The sequence below is a fragment of the Oncorhynchus keta genome, chromosome 27 (genome assembly GCF_023373465.1).
Source record: "Oncorhynchus keta strain PuntledgeMale-10-30-2019 chromosome 27, Oket_V2, whole genome shotgun sequence".
Classification (NCBI taxonomy): domain Eukaryota; kingdom Metazoa; phylum Chordata; class Actinopteri; order Salmoniformes; family Salmonidae; genus Oncorhynchus; species Oncorhynchus keta.
Genome location: NC_068447.1, coordinates 45611017 through 45634597, shown reverse-complemented (window position 1 = coordinate 45634597; position 23581 = coordinate 45611017). Strand labels below are relative to the sequence as shown.

Sequence of the window (23581 nt, the reverse complement as noted above, 5' to 3'; positions counted from 1 at the left end):
TCACTAGGATCTGTAGAATATATATACAGTGAGCTCCAAAAGTATTGGGGCAGTGGCACATTTTGTGTTGTTTTGACTCAGTATTCCAGCACGTTGGATTTGAAATGATACAATCACTATGAGGTTAATATGCAGACTGTCAGGGTATTTTCATCCATATTTGGGGAACCATTTAGAAATTACAGCACGTTTTGTACATAAGTCCCACCATTTTAGGGGACCAAAATGATTAGGACAAATTCAATTATATGTGTATTAAAGTAGTCTAAAGTTTAGTATTTGGTCCCATATTGGCCCCATATTCCTAGCACGCAATGATTACATCAAGCTTGTTACTCTACAAACTTGTTGGATGCATTTGCTATTTGTTTTGGTTGTGTTTCAGATGATTTGTGTCCAATATAAACAAATGGTAAATTATATATTGTGTCATTTTGAAGTTACTTTAATTGTAAATAAGAATAAAATATGTTTCTAAACACGTCTACATTCATGGGGATGCTACCATGATTACGGATTGTCCTGAATGAATTGTTAATAATGATGAGTGAGAAAGTTACAGAGGCACAAATATCATACCCAGACAAAAAACTCAATACGGTCTGTAGATACCACCTCCAAATTAACCGGTGCGATCCACGTAGTAGTCAATGCTTATATACACACTAAACTATCAACACTCAAAATCAAACACACGAGGCAAACTTTTTAGTCTAAACGAAAATCGTATTTATTTCAAATGTAAATGTAATGAATATCAACCGGGCTATAGGTACATTCACTACAGTCACCAATTTTCTTAAATGTGTCAGTTGAAATTGATGGTCTAACACACTTTATGATAGATTCATTCGTTTCAATCTCTCATTCATTAAATTAGCGATGTACCATTTTGTTTCATATGGAAAATCTATATCAATATCAGTTGCATTTTTCATATATCAGTTCGGAGAAAATACAGTGCAACTGTGTGAATCTCACTAGCAATAGAATGTATACATGTGTCACAGTTCTCTTTAAGACTAAATCCATTTCTCCTCTCCACTCTGTTTGATTGGTGTTTTTGTATCAATTAGTTTGTCTTTGATTGTGTTGCACTGACTTAGCTTGTGCTGTCACCCTCATCTCCTATTTCATTACATATGGGTGACGGGATCAAAGAGATGGTCAACTCAACCTGTTCCTCCATCGGATTAACAAGACTGAATGTAACCTCTATTCTAGTCCCACATACTGTACTCCTAAGATTTTTAACACTACGTTGAGTGACAAAACGTTTTGGCAACTTCCTCCTAAAATTGGAAATCACATTTTTTTCTGCATAAACGGAATGTATTGCCATTGAAATAGCATGGTAATCCAACATCCCACATTTTTTTTGTGATTCTTAACAGCACGAAAAGGTTGACATCAGCAAGAGCAGGGCAGGTCAGGGTTTAGGATTGGGATATCCATCCAGTGTGTAATGAAGTATAGCCAGTTTTATTTACATAATTCCAGCAGCGCAAAACTTGGGAAGGAAGTACATTTTCTTAGAAATATACCTTTTCCCTGTGCTTCTCCGAGCATGCACTTCATATAGCCTAGGCCTATTGCCTAGTGTAGGCTATGGATCATTTGACTGAGACCACACTAAATATAGGGTCACTTGCTACTGCACGCCCAGCAGAGAATCAGGGATGAGAGGTAGCACATACATACATTTTACTTTGGCACCTAGATTAGTTCTCTCTCTATAAGCCAATATGGAATGTATGGGCCTATTTGTATTGTATTGGGACCAATGGAGTGGGTGGAATAGAAAGTGTTGCCGGGCACGTACTGCAGACCTCAGTCCACCATGGAATAACACCATACAGTGCATTCGAAAAGTATTCAGACTCCTTCCCTTTTTCCACATTTTGTTACGTTACAGCCTTATTTTAAAATGTATTACATACGTTTCCCCCCTCACCAGTCTACACACAATACCCTATAACAACAAAGCAAAAACAGGTTAAGACATTTTTGCAAATGTACTAAAAATAAAACAGAAATACCTTATTTCCATAAATATTCAGACCCTTTGCTGTGAGACTCGAAATTGAGCTCAGGTTCATCCTGTTTCCATTGATCATCCTTGAAATGTGTCTACAACTTGATTGGAGTCCACCTGTGGTGAATTAATTTGTTTGGACATGTGGAAAGGCACACACCTGTCTATATAAGGTCCCACAGTTGACAATGCATGTCAGAGCAAAAACCAAGCCATGAGGTCGAAGGAATTGTCCGAAGTGCTCCGAGACAGGATTGTGTCGAGGCACAGATCTGGGGAAGGGAACCAAAACATTTCTGTAGCATTGAAGGAGCCAAGAACACAGTGGCCTCGATCATTCTTATATGTAATACGTTTGGAACCACCAAGACTCTTCCTAGAGCTGGCCGCTCAGCCAAAATGCAGGGTGGGACTAATAACAAGGTAACTAATGTCAAATATACTGTGTCCATAAAATATATATAGGTTCAGAACTTGTGAAACAGCACAGTTAAAAATATATGGCAAAAATAAATCAAACTGGATGGTCTTCAGAAATAGATGGGAGGGGTTGAGGGTAGCAGAAGGATAGGAGTAAAAACAAACAAAAGAAAATCTGTTTTTCAATAGCTGTGTCCGTAAAATGTACATAGTATGTATGAGATGGAAGTAGAATCCTTAGTGTTGTTGTTCATTAGTTTACTCTAATTAGGGGAGGGGTGGTAGGGTTAGTGGAAGAGTACATGGAATGTCCAATGCTGAAACACCAGCGTAACAAAGCAAAAACATAAACTAATCCGTTGACCAAAAGAGAAAACTATTCTAGCGCCATACCCAAGACTTCTAGACTGTAATCGCTGCCAAATCTGCTTCAACAAAGTATTGAGGTAAAGGGCCTGAATACTTATGTGCAGTTGAAGTCAGAAGTTTACATACACTTAGGTTGGAGTCATTAAAACTTGTTTTTCAACCACTCCACAAATTTCTTGTTCACCAAGTATAATTTTGGCAAGTTGGTTAGGACATCTACTTTGTGCATGACACAAGTAATTTTTACAACAATTGTTTACAGACAGATATAATTCACTGCATCACAATTCCAGTGGGTCAGAAGTTCACATACACAAAGTTGACTGGACCTTTAAACAGCTTGGGAAATTCTAGAAAGTGATGTCATGGCTTTAGAAGCTTCTGATAAGCTAATTGACATCATTTGAGTCAATTGGAGGTGTACCTGTGGATGTATTTCAAGGCTTACCTTCAAACTCAGTGCCTCTTTGCTTGACACCATAGGAAAATCTAAAGAAATCAGCCAAGACCTCAGGAAAAACATTGTAGACCTCCACAAGTCTGGTTCATCCTTGGGAGCAATTTCCAAACGCCTGAAGGTGCCACAAACAATAGTATGCAAGTACAAACAATAGTATGCAAGTATAAACACCATTGGACCGCGCAGCCGTCATACCGCTCAGGAAGGAAACAAGTTCTGTCTCCTAGAGATGAAAGCACTTTGGTGTGAAATGTGCAAATCAATCCCAGAACAACAGCAAAGGACCTTGTGAAGATGCTGGAGGAAACAGGTACAAAAGTATCTATATCGACAGTAAAACAAGTCCTATATCGACATAACCTGAAAGGCCGCTCAGCAAGGAAGTAGCCACTGGTCCAAAACCGCCATAAAAAAAGCCAGACTACGTTTTGCATGGGAACAAAGATCATACTTTTTGGATAAATATCCTCTGGTCTGATGAAACAAAAATAGAACTGTTTAGCCATAATGACCATCAGGTACACCTCCAATGCAAGTCGATGAACACCATCCCAACTGTGAAGCACGGGGGTGGCAGCATCATGTTGTGGGGGTGCTTTGCTGCAGGAGGGACTGGTGCAATTCACAAAATAGATGGCATCATGAGGGGGGAAAATATGTGGATATATTTAAGCAACATCTTGGTCGCAAATGGGTCTTCCAAATGTACAATAACCACAAGCATACATCCAAAGTTGTGGCAACATGGCTTAAGGACAACAAAGTCAAGGTATTGGAGTGTCCATCACAAAGCCCTGACCTCAATCCTATAGAACATTTGTGGGCAGAACTGAAAAAGGCATGTGCGAGCAAGAAGGCCTACAAACCTGCACTAGCTCTGTCAGGAGGAATGGGCCAAAATTCACCCAACTTATTGTGGGAAGCTTGTGGAAGGCTACCCAAAACATTTGAAACTTGGGTCAAATGTTTAAAGGCAATGCTAAGAAATACTAATTGAGTGTATGTAAACTTCTGACCCACTGGGAATGTGATGAAAGAAATAAAAGCTGAAATAAACCACTCTGTCACGAACCTTGCCGAAGATGGTGCCTCTTCCTGTTCGGGCAGTGCTCGGCGGTCGTCGTCGCCGGCCTATTAGCTACCATCGATTCCCTTTCCGTTTGTTTTGGGTTATTGGGTAATTGGGTACACCTGTTTTGTATTAGGGTTTGTTTGTAGGGTATTTAAGGGCACTAGGCCCGCTGGGTATTTGTGCGGGCTTGTTTGTGTTACTCTGTGTTTGATGGTGTGAGTTATTCGTATATTTATTCTCCGGACTATTTTGTCCTTATATACGCCCTGTGTGTTGGCGTGACTGTTTTGTTGCGCTGGGGAATAAATTGAAAGAAAGACTGAACCCTGCTCTCTGCGCCTGATTCCACCCACCACTCCTAGTTGATCGTAACACACTCTCTTATTATTCTGACATTTCACGTTCTTAAAATAAAGTGGTGATCCTAACTGACCTAAAACAGGGAATTTTTAGTAGGATTAAATGTCAGGAATTGTGAAAAACTGAGTTTAAATGTACAGTATTTAGCTAAGCTGTATGTAAACTTCAACTGTAAATGTTATATTTTCATTTTTAATACATTTGCAAAAATTTCTACAAACATGTTTTTTCTTTGTCAATACGGGGTATTGTGTGTGTAGATTGGTTAGGGGAAAAAAACTCTGTAATCCATTTTGGAATAAGGCTATAAAGTAACAAAAACTGAATAGGTCTGAATGTTTCCCGAATGCCCTGTATATAGAATCTACAGACCCTACTGAGTACTCCCTACCCCACATTTGTATCGGCAAAAATAATCATTTTTCCTGTACGGCGGTATATTTGTACCAAATAGTGTCTTTTTAAACGTTTTTATTAACAAATATCAACAAACCAAAGAGGAATAGTCACATGCAAACAATCATACATACAAACTATTTACATTGCCAGCAATCCTAAACAAACAAATCATATTCATTAATAATATACGTTTGAATTGCCTTTTTTGTTTTTCATTTTAGTTAAAGTAGTGCCATATTGTTTATGTTCATTTATAAAGTGAAACAAGTTTGGTTTTGAATTAAACCATTTGCATTTGTGAATCTGAAATGTACCTAGTATTATAAGCAGTTTAATTAAATATACTTCATCTTTATCTATGTCAGAATTTATGAAATAAATCATATCAAAACCATTAGAGTACAACCTGTCCTGTAACAAAATTCTGTATGTCAATCCCCAAAAAATCTACTATAAATACAGGCAAAAAACAAATGGTCTCCTTCTCCATTCCACAGAAATCAGTTAGTCAATATTCAGCTTGAATCTTTACAAAACATGTTTCACAGGATACATTCTACGTAACATTTTAAATGAAACGTCCTTTACTATGTTACTGATACAATATTTGTTAGCAATTTTCCATGTTTTCCCTCCCTGTATATCACCATAGATATTTGACCAAAATAATCTTGCTGGGGGAATTGTCGTATCACAAACTTCCTAATCTGTTTATTACTACATTTATCTTCGATGTTAATATTGCCAATTAATATATTTTCATGTAAATCTATGTTACTTACATCAACCACAGAGGAATTTAAAAGAGATTTACAACCCCCCTTGGAATCACATCTAAAACAATTGCATATTCTTTTGGGGTTTAAACTTATCAAGAAATTCCCCATATGAGAGTAGATATCCATCCTAATTCAGTAACTGACCACCCAAAATCATTTTATTCTCAAACCAGTTACGAAAAAAAAAGTTATTTTAAAATCGTATATCTTTGTTGTTCCATATAAAGTGAGGGTAAAAATTGTGTTTATACACTAACATCCAAGCTAAAATTGCCTGCTTATGGAATATGGCCAACTTTACTGGGATTTTATCAACATCAAAATTACATCGAAGCAAAAATTCTAAACCACCAACAGAGTCAAATACATACCTAGGGAAGACATTCCAAATACTGTTCTGGTTCTTAACATACTTCAGATTCCAATTTATTTTAAAAGTATTATTTAGTGTATTGAAATGGAAAACCTCAAGACCTCCTTGTTCTTGGGTATTAGTGAGAATATATTTTCGTAGATAGTGAGGCTTGTTCCTCCAAATAAAATTCTAAAGAATCTTATCTAAGTCCTTTACAATTTTAGGGGGTAAGTCAAGTGATAACGACACATAAACAGATTTGGATAACCCTTCAGCTTTGGACAATAAAACCCGACCATATAATGAAATATCTCAAATCAACCAGAGATTCAATTTCTTATTTGTTTTCTCAATAATGGGGTTAAAGTTTAATTCACTCCTTTGTTTTTCATCCTTGCATATAACAATTTCAAGATAAGTAACCTTATCTTTAATTGCGATACCATATACTTCCCGTAAAACACAATCCTTGAGTGGAAATAAAACTGACTTTTTGATATAAATTTTCAAACCCAAAACTAAGGAAATCTTCAATACATGAAACTGCTTTAGAAACCACATTCCTATCTCTCAAAAATATGGTGGTATCAGCAGCCAGTTGACATAGTTTATTTAAATTCATTGCCAAGTGCTGAAACACATTGAAAATTCCCTTTCTTGGTATGAAGAGACATAATTTGAGTAACCAATAAAAATGGACTAATTGGGCAGCCCTGCCTATTGCCACGGCCAATATCAAATCTTTGGGATGTCCCGTGAGATAATTTTCCAGAGCTAGTACAACCACTATATAAAGTTGACCAAACCCCCAAAAACATATTGCTTTGAACATAAACTCGTGTTCTACAGTGTCGAAAGCTTAATAACAATCAACAAACATAAGAAAACTATCATCAAGGATGAGGTCATTATAGTCAATCACATCTAAGAACAACCTAATGTTATTACTAATGTGTCGACCATGCATAAAACCAGATTGTTCTTCATCAATTATATGATGCAAGCCTGGTTTCAAACTCTTAGCAAATACAAGGGCAAATCATTTCCCATCATTATTTAACAGGCTAATGGGTCTCCAGTTGTCTATATAAAGAGTATCCTTATTAGGTTTGGGAATCAAAATAATTCCACCTTTGCTTTAAGGAAGCCGGTAACTCACCTTTTTCTATTGATTCTTGAAACATAGCAAGAATGAAAGGAATCAATTTATCATTGAATGCTTTATAAAACTCGCTTATCAAACCATCATTTCCAGGGGACCTATTGTCCTTAAGGCTTTTAATACAGTCTTTTATCTCAATTTCAGATAACTCATCACAAAAATCCCTGAAATCATTATCTTCTTAGCAATGTTGGCTACATTGTCTAAAACAATATCTATATTGGAAGTTGACTGGGCTGATGTATAGATTCTGATAAAACTGGGCAACATGCTGAGAGATTTCTGGGGAGTATTATTAATCATTAACTTACATATTGGAAGTCTTTTCGCCCGCTATTTTTTCTAAATTAACAAAATATTTTGTATTTCTCTCTTCCTCTTCCATTTTCGTCTTGATCTTACAAACGCTCCCCAGGCCCTTTCCTCATAGATACAGCCTAACTGCATTTGCAATGATGATAGCTTGATTAGTTAGTTCAGTTTTTTTTGTATAATCCATTATTCCCTTTATGATGTCATTCTTTCTCTCTCAATTTCTTTCCCCATTGAAATAGCCAAAATTTCACTAGCTCCCAGTAACTTCCAAACGTATTCATAACACAGGCACAATTCCAGTATTTATCAATAATTCCCGCTACTTCCTTCTTAAATACTTCATTCTCTAGTAGTGTTTTGTTCATTTTCCAGTAACCTTTACTAACTTTTTTTGTTAACAAACCATGCATATATATCTTTATTGAGATCCCTTTGTGGTCTTGTTAAAATCAATGATTCAATTGAGACTGTATCAACCTTGTCAGCCATATCTTCGGATATCAGCCAGAAATCAATACGGGATTGTATAGATAAATCTTTGGTACTCCATGTAAACAATCTCATCTGGGTTCTTATGTCTCCAAATATCTAGAACACCTAACCGTAGACATATATTCCTTATCTCACAAACAGAATTGCTATCCTTAGGGGGCCATCTATCTAGATTATCATGTAATACTGTATTAAAATCTCCACCCCATATTACTTTGGCCAATGGAAATTTAGACATAATTGTACTTATTTTCCTCTCAATGTCTCTAAATAAAATATAGTTACTTGACTTATTGGAAGCATAAATATTTCCAACAATGAATTGAATGTGGTTGACATCTACCAATAGTATAATCCATCTCCCTGTATTATCTGCTTCATGACTCAATATATGACCCTTCAAGTTGCCTTTCAAAATAGCGACACCTGCTGACCAGTTAGTACCAAATGAAAACCAAATATCATCCCCCCATTGACACATCCAAAACACAGTATCTGTGGAACAGGCATGAGTTCTCCTGTCCTATGCGGTGTCCTGTGTTCTCTACTTCTCTCCTTCTCTCTTTCTTTCTCTCGGAAGACCTGAGCCCTAGGACCATGCCCCAGGACTACCTGACATGATGACTCCTTGCTGTCCCCAGTCCACCTGACCGTGCTGCTGCTCCAGTTTCAACTGTTGTGCCTTATTATTATTCGACCATGCTGGTCATTTATGAACATTTGAACATCTTGGCCATGTTCTGTTATAATGGGGCGGCAGAGTAGCCTAGTGGTTACAGAGTTGGACTAATAACCGGGAGGTTGCAAGTTCAAACCCCCGAGCTGACAAGGTACAAATCTGTCGTTCTGCCCCTGAACAGGCAGTTAACCCACTGTTCCCAGGCCGTCATTGTAAATAAGAATGTGTTCTTAACTGACTTGCCTGGTTAAATAGGTAAAGGTAAAAAAAAAAAAAACATCTCCACCTGGCACAGCCAGAAGAGGACTGGCCACCCCACATAGCCTGGTTTCTTCCTAGGTTTTGGCCTTTCTAGGGAGTTTTTCCTAGCCACCGTGCTTCTACACCTGCATTGCTTGCTGTTTGGGGTTTTAGGCTGGGTTTCTGTACAGCACTTTGAGATATCAGCTGATGTACGAAGGGCTATATAAATACATTTGATTTTGATTTGAGTTTCTTGAATGAAATAAAAGTCAGGACTCTTACAATACAAAAATAAAGATTTCCTTTTCAAAATAATACATTTAATATCACAGTGACTATATATGAAGAATATTAAACGTGTATACGTTCACATGAATCGGGTTCTCACAAAAAGAAAAGTTCTTACTAGTTGCAAATAAAAACAGTCCTTTGCACCACGCAAGTGGTTGACCTAAATATATATATTTTAATACAATTGCAAATAACATTGTACCATAGATTGGTAAAACAAATACCCATCAAGCTAACATTAAGTGTCAGTGCGAATATCCCTGCCATAAAAGAAATATATATTTAAAAAAAGTTTGGCTCACACAAACAATGCTCTTTCCTCAAGAAATATATTAAATGCAAATAAAACTCAGTCCTGCACAACTCACTTGATAAATCCAGCAGTCAACAAATTAGGCGTCAGTGTGAATTTCCCTTCCATTAACAAAAGCCTTAGCTCCCATCAAAGTATGCACTTTTCCCCTTCCCTGCTCTCTCAATCATCAGCGACAGATGATTCCAAGCTTCTTTATCAAATGCTGTCAGATCCTCCTTGAACCTCAGGTTGTTATTTTTAAAATAGCCATTTTTCTTTGCACTTTTTCCACGTCATATCCCTGGCTGTCCTACAGATGAATCTCATGATCACTGGTCGTGGTGGCTGGTTTTCCCCCATCTCTCAGCCTACCCAGGCGTTGTACTACATCCAGAGAACCTGCAACAACATTTCGCTCCTCCTCCGGGACTATTCTGCCCTTGAATTGCGTTCCCAACAACTAAGTCTTCAATAAAACTCTGAAGGCGTGACTTTTCTTGAATTAATATATTGAAAACGTTTATGTTGTGAAACTGCAAAATACAGAAAAGAATATACTTTAGTATTCAATTCCCACCGACATACTGCAGCTGTACATTATACATTTGAAGTTGCATAAATACAAAGCACGTGCTAAGGTACCATGCATCTGGCATGATGCCAAACCATATAGCTAATTGTTACTCATATGGTAATTGGCTAACTCCTTTCATTACTCTAATAATGTACAACCATCTATGTAGAATAACAAAGCATATTACACTAGAAACAGTAACAAAACTACAGTATTGTATATTTTACAATTCGTTTGCATGACGCACGAGCAAAGCAATACAGCTAACAGCATACATGAAAGGCATTGCAATTTGTGTGAGTAAATGTAACCAACCAACATTGAGTAAGCAACTCTATCAATAACAAGATTATCACCATTAGCTAAATGCTTGAATCGAATATTTTCCAAGGCTGAAGCGTGACAAGAAATAACTACACTGAAAGACCTGCAGCCAAGCGTTGTTTTTAGCTGCTTCTATGGTTGCAGAACAATTCTCTACTTCCTGTTTGCGTACAGTCTAAGTACCAGAAAGCTCCACTAGGGGGCGAATAACACCACGGAACACAATGAAAATCAATTTTAACCATTGTAATAAAATAATCTGTTACCTCCTAACAGGATGGCAGCACAGGGACTATTGCCCTGCAAATGTCCTTCACTTTTGCTTTGATGTTCTCGTCAGATTTTCCTGCTATTCCATAAATTCAAAGATTCCATCTTCGACTATTCGGTCATTCTCGTTGACCTTTGACTCCATTTGAGTGAGGTCATTCTCTTGCTTTGCAACCTGAATGTTCAATGTTGCGTTCTGCTGCTTCAGAGTGTTTACTTCCTCAGCACTGAAATCAATTGATTTCTTCAGGTTAACGATACTGTTAGTGTTCTTTTACACCCAATCCATGATGTTATCTGCGCTCTCTTTGATTTTGGCCGTGAGGATGCGGACGATGTTGTCCTGTAGCTGGCTCACTTCTCAGCTTCTTTGGAAGTTGCTCCTTGGTTGGGGTATTCGGGTATGAATCACATTCATCCCCTTTTTTTTTTACACTGCAAGCATATGAGTGCGTTTCAACAATGCCTCTTTTCTCCTTGGAAGTTTCAACATCCATTATCTCAGCAACAGTTTGGTCATGTCCTGACTCCATGCTACAAGCTATGAAGACGTTAGCAGGCTAACTTAACTACACACGCTGAGACTTTTCGGTAACTAACGTTAGCTTGTTCGTTGGAAATCTTCAAAAGTTGTAATTAATCAGTTTGATTAATTAATTACAGTTTGATTCATTAATTATTTTTGTGAAAAAAAAAAAAAAATTCAACTGCAGTCGAAAACTATAAACCTTGTGAGAAAACCCGCAAATTGGTCCTCAGCTAGAAATGTTAAACCACCTCATGCCGCCATCTTGAGCATCCCCCCAAACAGTATCCATGCACCGATTTTAAGGTGTTTGACCACAGTAAAAGGCCAGCAACACTCCGTATTATTCGGCACCATGAAATGACACCATATATACATTCTACAGACCCTACTTAGTATTCCCCAAAATACGTTTACTGTGGCACCCATAATTTAGTAATATAATAATATAAAATAATAGTTTTTGCTCTTTAAGTTAATATGTGTTACATATAAAGTGATTCATTTGGGGCATTTATTTTAAAACCCAAATGTAACACGTTTAAAACCCAAATGTAATGCAAATGTCACATAAATATAAACAAACATGCTTCATTAATCTTTAGACAATTATTTTCCATGTATCGTGAATAGATACAGGTTATTGACACTTTTCTATTATTACGTAGGGGAGTTTTATTTTGAAACATCTCGCTATTTCGTGAGCCGGAAGTACTCTTTTAGTGTTGCTAATGGCACGCTGATTGTTCAACAATCGGAAAAATGGCAGCGCACAGGTGCAATATTTTTATGCTGGTGTTCGTTCTTTGTGGATTAACATATGTGTTTGTTAGAGCGGACATAGAAGACACAAATCATGTGAAAGATGCTGAAAGCGTGGCCGTTGATACTGCACGGAAGGCGAATATAGGCACGTCACTGCGATCAACTAAAACCGAGGACCAAACCCAGGCCGCTGAAGAGGAGAGGCAATGGGAGGCCGAAACGAATCCCGCAGATGCCCCAAGCGACAACAAGGCTGACCATGTCCATGATACCATGCAAAACCTTGACAGTCGTCCAGCACCGTATGCAAAAGACCAAACCCAAGAGGCAGCGGAAGAGGAGAGGCAATGGGAGGCTACCGAGGTCAAAGAAGCTGACCATGTCCCTGACACCATGCAAACCCCAGACGTCCCTCCACCAACGCCCGCAAAAGATCAGTTTCAGGAAGAGTTGGTGATCAGACCATTGCATTCTGGGGATATCTATGCCAGCTTCCAGTTCCGCACCATGTGGGATACAGACTTCTTACGAGGAAGTAAAGGTAAATATTGTGGTTCAATATGATGTGTGGGTCAATCACATAATTTATCAAGTAGTCACACAGGGACACCACCAGTTGTCAGTGCATATCCAGCACAGGAGGTTGGTGGCATCTTAATTGGGGAGGACAGGCTCGTGGTAAGGGCAGGAGCAGAGTAAGTGAAATGGTATGGAAGACATGGTTTCCCGGTGTCTGATGCCATTCCTTCCGCTCCGTTACAGCCATTATTATGAGCCGTCCTCCCCTCAGCAGCCTCCACTGAATTTCGTCATGGTCCTGTAGACTCACAGAGCAGGCTTTTGTTCCAGTCCAGCACTAAACATTTTATTCAACCAGTCAAGGGCTTGATAAGTTGAATAGTTGAACCAGGTGTCTTATTGCCGCTGTGCTATGTTGACTAGCCGTGCATTCATTGTCATCAGTACATAGGACCTAGGCCTAATTTGTATGAGGTATGTCCACTGTCCAGTGCACACTTTTGGGAGATTATAGGCCTAGATCTGGTACGTGCACACCCCTAAACTCAAGGATGGATTTTATGAACTACATATCAAGTCAACATATTAGTGTTCTATGAAACTCACTGTTTCCTCCCAAATGTTCATTTTCAGTCTCCCACTACCGACTCTTCCCAAAGTCGCTCGGCCAGGTGATTTCAAAGTTCTCTGTGCGTGAGCTCCACATCTCCTTCACTCAGGGCTACTGGAGGACCATGCAGTGGGGCCAGCCATTCCTACCATCGCCCCCTGGTGCTGAACTGTGGGTATGGTTCCAGGACACTGTCACTGAGTGAGTACATATAATATAACTGTGTATTTATTTATCCCTACAAGTTCACTTTCTTTATTGTAGAAGATAATGGAGTAGCTTTAGATCTGTTGAATCATTGTTAGTCGGTTCTGGTGTCAACAGGGGCTGTATGAATACATATGTGTGGCTCTCGGCTTGTTCATGATTTTAATCACTTTTCGGCTGTACCCCTTTTGATTTGAATGAAACCTTCCATACATTTTGTCCCACGGAAGAAGTTGTCAGAAAGTGACTTCAAATGGATGTCAAACTCAACCATTTCTATTTTCCAGTGATGAATCATGGTGGGGTATGCAAAATGGTTCAAATTTGAGCACCTCTATCTCCTGACTGTTTTGGCATTCAGTTCCAAAAAGTCCCTTTCTGACTACTTCTACCATGGGCAAACATGTATGGAAGGTTTCGTCCAAATCAAAATGGGTGCTGTCAGAAAGTGGTTGAAATCATATGGAACGACCCTGTAGTCTCACCCATTTCGTAAACTATGACCGCAGGTACCACTATTATTTGCTCCATTGAGTCTTCGCCCATGAACATATCACAACATTTGACAGGCATGTCTATCTTGTGGCTGGTTGCAGATACTACCATTCTCCCAAACTATATGGGCATTAAAGTGATCGAGTTGTCTATTAAAGTGAATGTCCACTGACGTCAATGATCCAGTGCCTTCAGAAAGTATTCACACCCCTTGAATTTTTACACATTTTGTTGTTACAAAGTGGGATTAAAATGTTTTTTTGTTTTTTTGTTTTTGTCAATGATATACACAAAATAATTATCTTCACTATCTTGATTTATATCGTTTGTGTTAAATCACCTTTGGCAGCGTTTACAGCTGTGATTCTTTCTGGTAAGTCTTAAGAGCTTTGCACACTTGGATTGTACAATGTTAGCCCATTTTATTATTTTAAAACATGTCAAGCTCTGTCAAGTTAGTTTTTGGTCGTTGCTAGACAGACATTTTTTAAGTCTTGCCATATATTTTCAAGACTTTTTTTTTTTTTAAGTAAACTATAACTCAGGAACATTCAATGTGAACTTGCTCAGCAACTCCAGTGTATTGTGTTCTAGGTTATTGTCCTGCTGAAAGATTAATTGATCTCCCAGTGTCTGTTGGAAAGCAGACTGAACCAGGTTTTCCTCTAGGATTTTGCCTGTGCTTAGCTCTATTCTGTTTCTTTTTATCCTAAAAAAACTTTCATGTGTTGTTGGATTTGCCCTAAACATAATGCTTTGTATCCAGGACATAAAGTTAATTTCTTTGTCACATTTTTTGCAGTCTTACTTTAGTGCCTTATTGCAAACAAGATGCATATTTTTGAATATTTGTATTCTGTACATGCTTCCTTCTTTTCACTCTCCTTTATTTTAGTATTGTGGAGTAGGCCTAACTACAATTTTGTTGATCCATCCTCCATTATCTTTTGTCAGAGTCATGTTTTAGCTGTTTTAAAATCCCCATTGGCCTCCTGGTGAAATCCCTGAGTGGTTTCCTTCCTTTCCAGCAACTGATTTAGGACGGTCGCCTATGTCTTTGTAGTGACTGGGCGTATTGTTACACCATCCAAAGTGTAAAATGAATAACTGCACCATGCTCAAAGGGATATTCAATGTCTGCTTTTTCTTTTAATCCATCTTCCTTCTAAGTAAGTGCCCTTGTTTGCGAACGATAGGACAACCTCCCTGGTCTTTGTAGTTGAATCCGTGCTGTTCACCTTGGACCTTAAAGATAATTGTATGTGTGGGGTACACCAGTAGGGTAGTGATTTTAAACATGTTAAACACTATTTTTGCACATAGTGAATCCATGCAACTTATTACGTGACTTGTTAAGTACATTTATACTCCTGAACTTTAGGCTTGCCATATCAAAAGGGTTGAGTACTTATTAGTTGAAGACATTTCAGCTTTTCATTTTTTAAATTAATTTGTAAACATTTATAAAAACACATTTCCACTTTGACATTATGGGGTATTGTATGTAGATCAGTGACACAATTTCAATTTTAAATTCAGGCTGTAACACAACAAAATGTGGAGAGAAAAAAACCAAGGTGTGAATTATTTCTCAAGGCCCTGTAACTGTACCCTTCGTTTGATCCTTTGTCTTATAGTGTGGACGGTGCCTGGAAGGAGCTGACCAACGTTCTCTCAGGGATCTTCTGTGCCTCCCTGAACTTCATTGACTCCACCAACACGGTGCAGCCCAGTGCCTCCTTCAAACCTCTTGGCTTGGGCAACGGTACGTTTCCTCACACTCAACAGTCTCTACAGTAGCTCGCCTACCTCTGAACTGAGAGCAGTGCTCATGAAGCACCAGAGTGACACAGAGGTACCATCTGTAATTGTCCAGTAAAGGAAGACTTCTACGGTGTGACCATGAATAATGATCCCGTGCCAACCAATGCTTTATTGTTATGGCAAACTGAAAAGACAATGCCATTAGTCTTTACAGCAGGGGTGGGCAATCCTATGTCTGGTATGGGGGGAGTTTTTACTCAAGCCAAGCGGTTAAACACCCCATTCAACTACCTAACTAGTCATATTCAGGTGTGCATCTTTGCTAGAATATAAGCCTGCAATCTTACCAGCCCTGGTGGGGTATGAATCCTACTCCTGAACAGAGGGCAGTGCTTTAGAACTGCCATATTTTTGTCATATGTACTCAAAAGGAATCTCAAAGAAGTGAGTTAAAGATGTGAGACACTACAGTAGTGATGTGTGACTCTCCATAATGTCTTGTCTGTTGATTTTTTTTTTTTGTCGTTTCATGTACCTTCTTTGTGTCCTCTAATCAGTAACAGACCAGCGCTTCCTCCGCTATGCTGTGTTGCCACGGGAGATCGTCTGTACTGAGAACCTGACTCCGTGGAAGAAACTCCTCCCCTGTGGCTCCAAGGTACCTGTCTGTCTTATGTTTGATGCTCTTATGAAAGTTGCATCTAGCCAAAGCTTTTAGACTTTTGTACAATACATCTGAAGTCTGTCATAACTCCTATGTGTGCAATGGCTTCCTTCTTGGCTTATGTGTTTGGCTTTGGGTGGTTATTTTTGTGATCAATTTCTTGTAGTTAACTTTGTGTGTGTGTGGTGATTAACCATGTCATTCATGTTGCCCCTCCTTCCACTAGGCTGGTCTGGCAGTCCTGATGAAGTCTGAGAAACTCTTCCACAGCAGCTTCCACTCCCAGGCTCTACACTTCAGACCTGTGTGTCAGGTAATACAGTTTGTAGTGCACATACACTACCGGTCAAAAGTTTTAGAACACCTCATCAATCTAAACCCAATACCCCATAATGACAAAGCTATATATATATAAAAACATAAACTCAGCAAAAAAAGAAACGTCCCTTTTCAGGACCCTGTCTTTCAAAGATAATTTGTAAAAATCAAAATAACTTCCCAGATCTTAATTGTAAAGGGTTTTAACACTGTTTCTCATGCTTGTTCAATGAACCATAAACAATTAATGAACATGCTCCTGTGGAACGGTCGTTAAGACACTAACAGCTTACAGACTGTAGGCAATTAAGGTCACAGTTATGAGAACTTAGGACACTGAAGAGGCCTTTCTATTGACTCTGAAAAACACCAAAAGAAAGATGTCCAAGGTCCCTGCTCATCTGTGTTAATGTGCCTTGGGCATGCTGCAATGAGGACTGCAGGTGTGGCCAATAAATTGCAATGTCCGTACTGTGTGACGCCTAAGACAGAGCTACATGGAGACAGGACGGACAGCTGATCATCCACGCAGTGGCAGACTACGTGTAACAACACCCGCACAGGATCAGTACATCCAAACATTACACCTGCGGGACAGGTACAGGATGGCAACAACAACTGTCCGAGTTACACCAGGAACACACAATCCCTCCATTAGTGCTCAGACTGATGGAGGGATAGGCCGAGAGAGGCTGGACTGAGGGCTTGTAGGCCTGTTGTACGGCATTCGTGTTTATCGTTGAAGGAATGAGCGTTACACTGAGGCCTGTACTTTGGAGCGGGATCGATTTGGAGGTGGAGGGTCCATCATGGTCTGGGGCGATGTGTCACAGCATCATCGGACGGAGCTTGTTGTCATTGCAGGCAATCTCAACGCTGTGCGTTACAGGGAAGACATCCTCCTCCCTCATGTGGTACTCTTCCTTCAGGCTCATCCTGACATGACCCTCCAGCATGACAATGCCACCAGCCATAGTTCTAATTCTGTGCGTGATTTCCTGCAAGACAGGAATGTCAGTGTTCTGCCATGGCCAGCGACGAGCCCGGATCTCAATCCCATTGAGCACGCCTGGGACCTGTTGGATCGGAGGTTGAGGGCTAGGGCCATTCCCCCGAGAAATGTCCGGGAACTTGCAGGTGCCTTGTTTGAAGAGGGGGGTAACATCTCACAGCAAGAACTGGCAAATATTGTGCAGTCCATGAGGAGGAGATGCACTGTAGTACTGAATGTAGTTGGTGCCCACACCAGATGCTGACTGTTACTTTTGGTTTTGACCTCCCTCCCCCTTTGTCCAGGGACACATTATTCAATTTCTGTTAGTCACGTGTCTGTGGGACTTGTTCAGTCTGTCTCAGTTGTTGAATCATGTTATGTTCATGCAAATATTTACACATGTCAATTTTGCTGAAAATAAATGCAGTTGACAGTGAGTGGACATTCCTTTTTTTGCTGTGTGTGTGTGTATATATATATATATTAGGCACACACAGTATATCACAAAAGTGAGTACACCCCTCACATTTTTGTAAATATTTGAGTATATCTTTTCATGTGACAACACTGAAGAAATGACACTTAGCTACAATGTAAAGTAGTGAGTGTACAGCTTGTATAACAGTGTAAATTTGCTAAACCGCTGGCAACAAAAGTGAGTACACCCCGTGAAAATGTCCAAATTGGGCCCAATTAGCCATTTTCCCTCCCTGGTGTCATGTGACTCATTAGTGTTACAAGGTCTCCGGTGTGTTAAATTTTGTGTCATCGTTCTCACACTCCCTCATACTGACTGGTCACTGGAAGTTCAACATGGCACCTCATGGCAAAGAACTCTCTGAGAATCTGAAAAAAATAATTGTTGCTCTACATAAAGATGGCCTGGGCTATAAGAAGATTGCCAAGACCCTGAAACTGAGCTGCAGCACGGTGGCCAAGACCATACAGCGGTTTAACTGGACAGGTTCCACTCAGAACAGGCCTTGCCATGGTCGACCAAAGAAGTTGAGTGCACGTGCTCAGCGTCATATCCAGAAGTTGTCTTTGGGAAATAGACATATGAGTGCTGCCAGCATTGCTGCAGAGGTTGAAGGGGTGGGGGGTCACACTGCATCAAATTGGTCTGCATGGCTGTCGTTCCAGAAGGAAGCCTCTTCTAAAGATGATGCACAAGAAATCCCACAAACAGTTTGCTGAAGACAAGCAGACTAAGGACATGGATTACTGGAACCATGTCCTGTGGTCTGATGAGACCAAGAAACTTATTTGGTTCAGATGGTGTCAAGCGTGTGTGGCGACAACCTGGTGAGGAGTACAAAGACAAGTGTGTCTTGCCTACAGTCAGGCATGGTGGTGGGAGTGTCATGGTCTGGGACTGCATGAGTGCTGCCGGCACTGGGGAGCTACAGTTCATTGAGGGAACCATGAATGCCAACATGTACTGTGCAATACTGAAGCAGAGCATGAGCCCCTCCCTTCGGAGACTGGGCCGCAGGGCAGTATTCCAACATGATAATGACCCCAAACACACCTCCAAGACGACCACTGCCTTGCTAAAGAAGCTGAGGGTAAAGGTGATGGACTGGCCAAGCATGTCTCCAGACCTAAACCTGATTGAGCATCTGTGGGGCATCATCAACCGGAAGGTGGAGGAGTGCAAGGTCTCTAACATCCACCAGCTCCGGGATGTCGTCATGGAGGTGTGGAAGAGGACTCCAGTGGCAACCTGTGAAGCTCTGGTGAATTCCATGCCCAAGAGGGTTAAGGCAGTGCTGGAAAATGATGGTGGCCACACAAAATATTGACACTTTAGGGCCAATTTGGACATTTTCACTTAGGGGTGTACTCACTTTTGTTGCCAGCGGTTTAGACATTAATGGCTGTGTGTTGAGTTATTTTGAGGGAACAGCTAATTTACACTGTTATACAAGCTTTACACTCACTAATTTACACTGTTATACAAGCTGTACACTCACTAATTTACACTGTTATACAAGCTGTACACTCACTAATTTACATTGTAGCAAAGTGTCATTTCTTCAGTGTTGTCACATGAAAAGATATACTCAAATATTTACAAAATTTGTGGGGTGTACTCACTTTTGTGATATACTGTATATTATAGTTGAAGTCGGAAGTTTACATACATCTTAGCCAAATACATTTAAACTCAGTTTTTAACAATTCTTGACATTTAATCCAAGTAAAAATTCCCTGTCTTAGGTTAGTTAGGATCACCACTTTATTTTAAGAATGTGAAATGTCAGAATAATAGTAGATATATATATATTTTTATTTCAGCTTTTATTTCTTTAATCACATTCACAGTGGGTCAGAAGTTTACATGCATGCAATTAGTATTTGGTAGCATTGTCTTATAAATTGTTTAACTTGGGTCAAATGTTTCGGGTAGTCTTCCTCAAGCTTCCCACAATAAGTTGGGTGAATTTTGTCCCAATCCTCCTGACAGAGCTGGTGCAACTGAGTCAGGTTTGTGGGCCTCCTTGCTCGCACACGCTTTTTCAGTTCTGCCCGCAAATTTAATATAGGATTGAGGTCAGAGCTTTGTGATGGCCACTCCAATAGCTTGACTTTGTTGTCCTTAAGCCTTTTTGCCACAACTTTGGAAGTATGCTTGGGGGTCCTTCTCCATTTGGAAGACCCATTTGCGACCAAGCTTTAACTTCCTGACTGATGTCTTGAGATGTTGCTTCAATACATATCCACATAATTTCCTTTCCTCATGATGCCATCTATTTTGTGAAGTGCGACAGTCCCTCCTGCAGCAAAGCACATGATGCTGCCACCCTAGTGCTTCACGGTTGGGATGGTGTTTTTTGTCTTGCAAGCCGCCCTTTTCCCTCCAAACATAATGGTCATTATGGCTAAACAGTTCTATTTCTTTTTCATCAGACCAGAGGACATTTCTCCAAAAAGTACGATCTTTGTCCCCATGTGCAGTTGCAAACAGTAGTCTGGCTTTTTTATGGTGGTTTTGGAGCAGGCCACTCAACCTGATAGTGGCTTCTTCCGTGCTAAGTTGACATAGGACTCGTTTTACTGTGGATATAGATACTTTTGTACCTGTCTTCACAAGGTCCTTTGCTGTTGTTCTGGGGTTGATTTGCACTTTTCGCATCAAAGTACATTAATCTCTAGGAGACAGAACGCATCTCCTTCATGAGCGGATTGACAGCTGCGTGGTCCCATGGTGTTTATACTTGCGTACTATTGTTTGTACAGATGAATGTGGTACCTTCAGGCGTTTGGAAATTGCTCCCAAGGATGAACCAGACTTGTGGAGGTCTACAATGTTTTCTGAAGTATTGGCTGATTTCTTTTGATTTTCCCATGATGTCAAGCAAAGAGGCATTGAGTTTGAAGGTAGGCCTTGAAATACATCCCCAAGTACACCTCCAATTGACTCAAATTATGTTAATTAGCCTGTCAGAAGCTTCTAAAGCCATTACATCATTTTCTGGAATTTTCCAAGCTGTTTAAAGGCACAGTCAACTTAGTGTATGTAATCTTCGGACCCACTGGAATTGTGATTAAGTGAAATAATCTGTCTGTAAACATCTTGTCATGCACAAAGTAGATGTCCTAACTGACTTGCCAAAACTATAGTTTGTTAACAAGAAATTTGTGGAGTGGTTGAAAAACAAGTTTTAATGACTTCAACCTAAGTGTATGTAAACTTCTGACTTTGACTGTATGTGTGTGTGAAACTTTTTTTTGGTTACTACAATATTCCATGTGTGTTATTTCATAGTTCTGATATCTTCTATCATTCTACAATGTGGAAAGTAGTAAAAATAAAGAAAATCCCTTGAATGAGTAGGCGTGTCCAAACTTTTCACTGGTGTTATTTACACACACAAAGAAGCAATAAAACTGGCCATCTGTTGAGTATCTGGAGCATCAGCATTTGTGGGTTTGATTACAGGCTCAAAATGGCCCGAAACAAAGAACTTTCTTCTGAAACTCGTCAGTGTTCTGAGAAATGAAGGCTATTCCATGCGAGAAATGGAATAACCAGAATAGAAAGAGGAGTGGTATGCCCCAGTGCACAACTGAGCAAGAGGACAAGTACATTAGTGTCTAGTTTGAGACTTCATTAAATAATACTCGCAAAACACCAATCTCAATGTCAACAGTGAAGAGGCGACTCCGGGGTGCTGGCCTTCTAGGCAGAGTTGCAAAGAAAAAGCCATATGTCAGACTAGCCAATAAAAAGAAAAGATTAAGATGGGCAAAAGAACACAGACACTGGACAGAGTTGCCGCTTCACTGTTGACGTTGAGACTTGTGTTTTGCGGGTACTATTTAATGAAGCTGCCAGTTGAGGACTTTTTTTGAGATTTACTTTTCAAATAACCGAATGTGAGAGGTTTTAATTTGAATTAAGGGAAGAAGGCCGTTATTGAACTTGCGTTGAGACATTCTTACTAATCTGCTAGAGAACCAGTTCTGATTTAAGTAGAACTTTTGTGTAAGTTCTAATGCCCTCCGAATTCAAATTAATTCTAGAAATGGGCCCATTTTAATTTTGTCTGGCTTGCCTTTCCAAATAAAATGTATTTTTTTTGCTCATATCGTTTAAAAAGCAAGTCGCTAGGTGTAGGCAAGGCCATAAGCAAACAGGTAACCTGGGATATGACTAAAAAGTTAAATCGGTGTGAATTCTTTCCACAAATAGATAGATCTTGCTACCATGGAAAGGAAAATAGCTATCTATTTTTGTTAACTTTCTATTCAAATGTATTATAGTGAGAGAATATTCTATTCAAATGTATTATAGTGAGAGAATATTTCTTTTGGGATATGAAATAAGCTTCAGTGCATATGGAACATTTCTGTGATATTTTATTTCAGCTCATGAAAAATGGGACCAACACGTTACATGTTCATATTTTTGTTCAGTGTAGTTGGTCGTAGTCATTTTTTAATGTAAGAGTGTAGGAATAGAGAATCTTCGTTAATTGTCTCACGGTCTTCATTGTCTCAAACAAAACCACTGGTTTCTCCTTCCATGTTACATCTTTCCATCCTATCCTAATCCCATTTGAAATCTTGTCACTTTTGATGAGCCCCAGCCTTGATATGACACTCTACGGTTGTTTCAGGACTGGAAGTGCAAATCCACAGTGTGGGAGCTGAGACAGACACTGAACGTGGTGTTCGACCTGCACACCTCTGGCCAGGGCAAACGAGGTGAGAGGTCTCTTGCATTCAATATTATACCCCTTTCACACACACCTAAGCTGAGCCGAACTGTACTGCAGTGGCCTGTTTATGCATCCACCATATATTTGCTGGAAAATAACAGAGCCAGCACAGTACGGTTCGGGTCTGCATGATAGTGTGAAAATGGTATCAGCAATTTCACCCCACTATTGCTAAAACACACCGGTGTTACCAAAATCTACTGTACCTTCCACCGATTCATGTAGGTGCAAGGCTTGAAAGGTATATCATATATGTTCTGTATACAGGAGTATTTGGGGGGAAAAGTACTGGATGGTTTTTCAATACTGTCAACTATTTGAAGTTTTTCAATAAATCTGAATATTTTTTGCTTTTTAAGCAAATACCTGCAGTGTAATAAATTAGGAGATTAAGCAGATTGCGTTCTTCATTTGACCTTTCTCCTGAGTCCAGCTGTGTATTTGGTTTAACTTGCTAGTTAGCTAAGTAAGTGGCTGAATTAATAAGGAGATTGGGCGTCATATATATCTGTACAGTTGCCACTGCTGCCATCTTGATTTCCTTGCGTTTATTTTTTCCCCCTCTCCATTCTCGGCCCGTCCGCTTCTTCCCCCTCT

General features: G+C 39.6%; 2 protein-coding genes across 4 annotated transcripts in view; one reads left to right on the top strand and one right to left on the bottom strand.

Moving 5' to 3' along the window:
• Window positions 1–12000, bottom strand: part of LOC118360195 (phosphatase and actin regulator 3-like) — a 58307-nt gene extending 46307 nt beyond the window's left edge. The window contains exon 1 of one of the 3 annotated variants that reach the window (XM_035739438.2): window positions 10891–12000. Coding sequence is in view for 1 of the 3 variants with exons in the window: in XM_052482551.1 (XP_052338511.1) it covers window positions 4357–4429 (73 nt within the window). In the remaining 2 variants the exon portion in view is untranslated. Of the gene's footprint in view, window positions 1–2195; window positions 2216–4356; window positions 4548–10890 lie in introns of those variants that run through there. The other 2 variants (XM_052482551.1, XM_052482552.1) reach the window with 2 other exon arrangements.
• Window positions 12001–12036: 36 nt separating this feature from the next.
• Window positions 12037–23581, top strand: part of LOC118360194 (GPI transamidase component PIG-T-like) — a 33885-nt gene continuing 22340 nt past the window's right edge. Inside the window, exons 1-6 of the mRNA XM_035739435.2 lie at window positions 12037–12726; window positions 13338–13515; window positions 15654–15781; window positions 16338–16438; window positions 16671–16757; window positions 22883–22970. Of these exons, the coding sequence (XP_035595328.1) occupies window positions 12183–12726; window positions 13338–13515; window positions 15654–15781; window positions 16338–16438; window positions 16671–16757; window positions 22883–22970 (1126 nt within the window). The 5' untranslated portion in view covers window positions 12037–12182. The remainder of the gene's footprint in view (window positions 12727–13337; window positions 13516–15653; window positions 15782–16337; window positions 16439–16670; window positions 16758–22882; window positions 22971–23581) is intronic.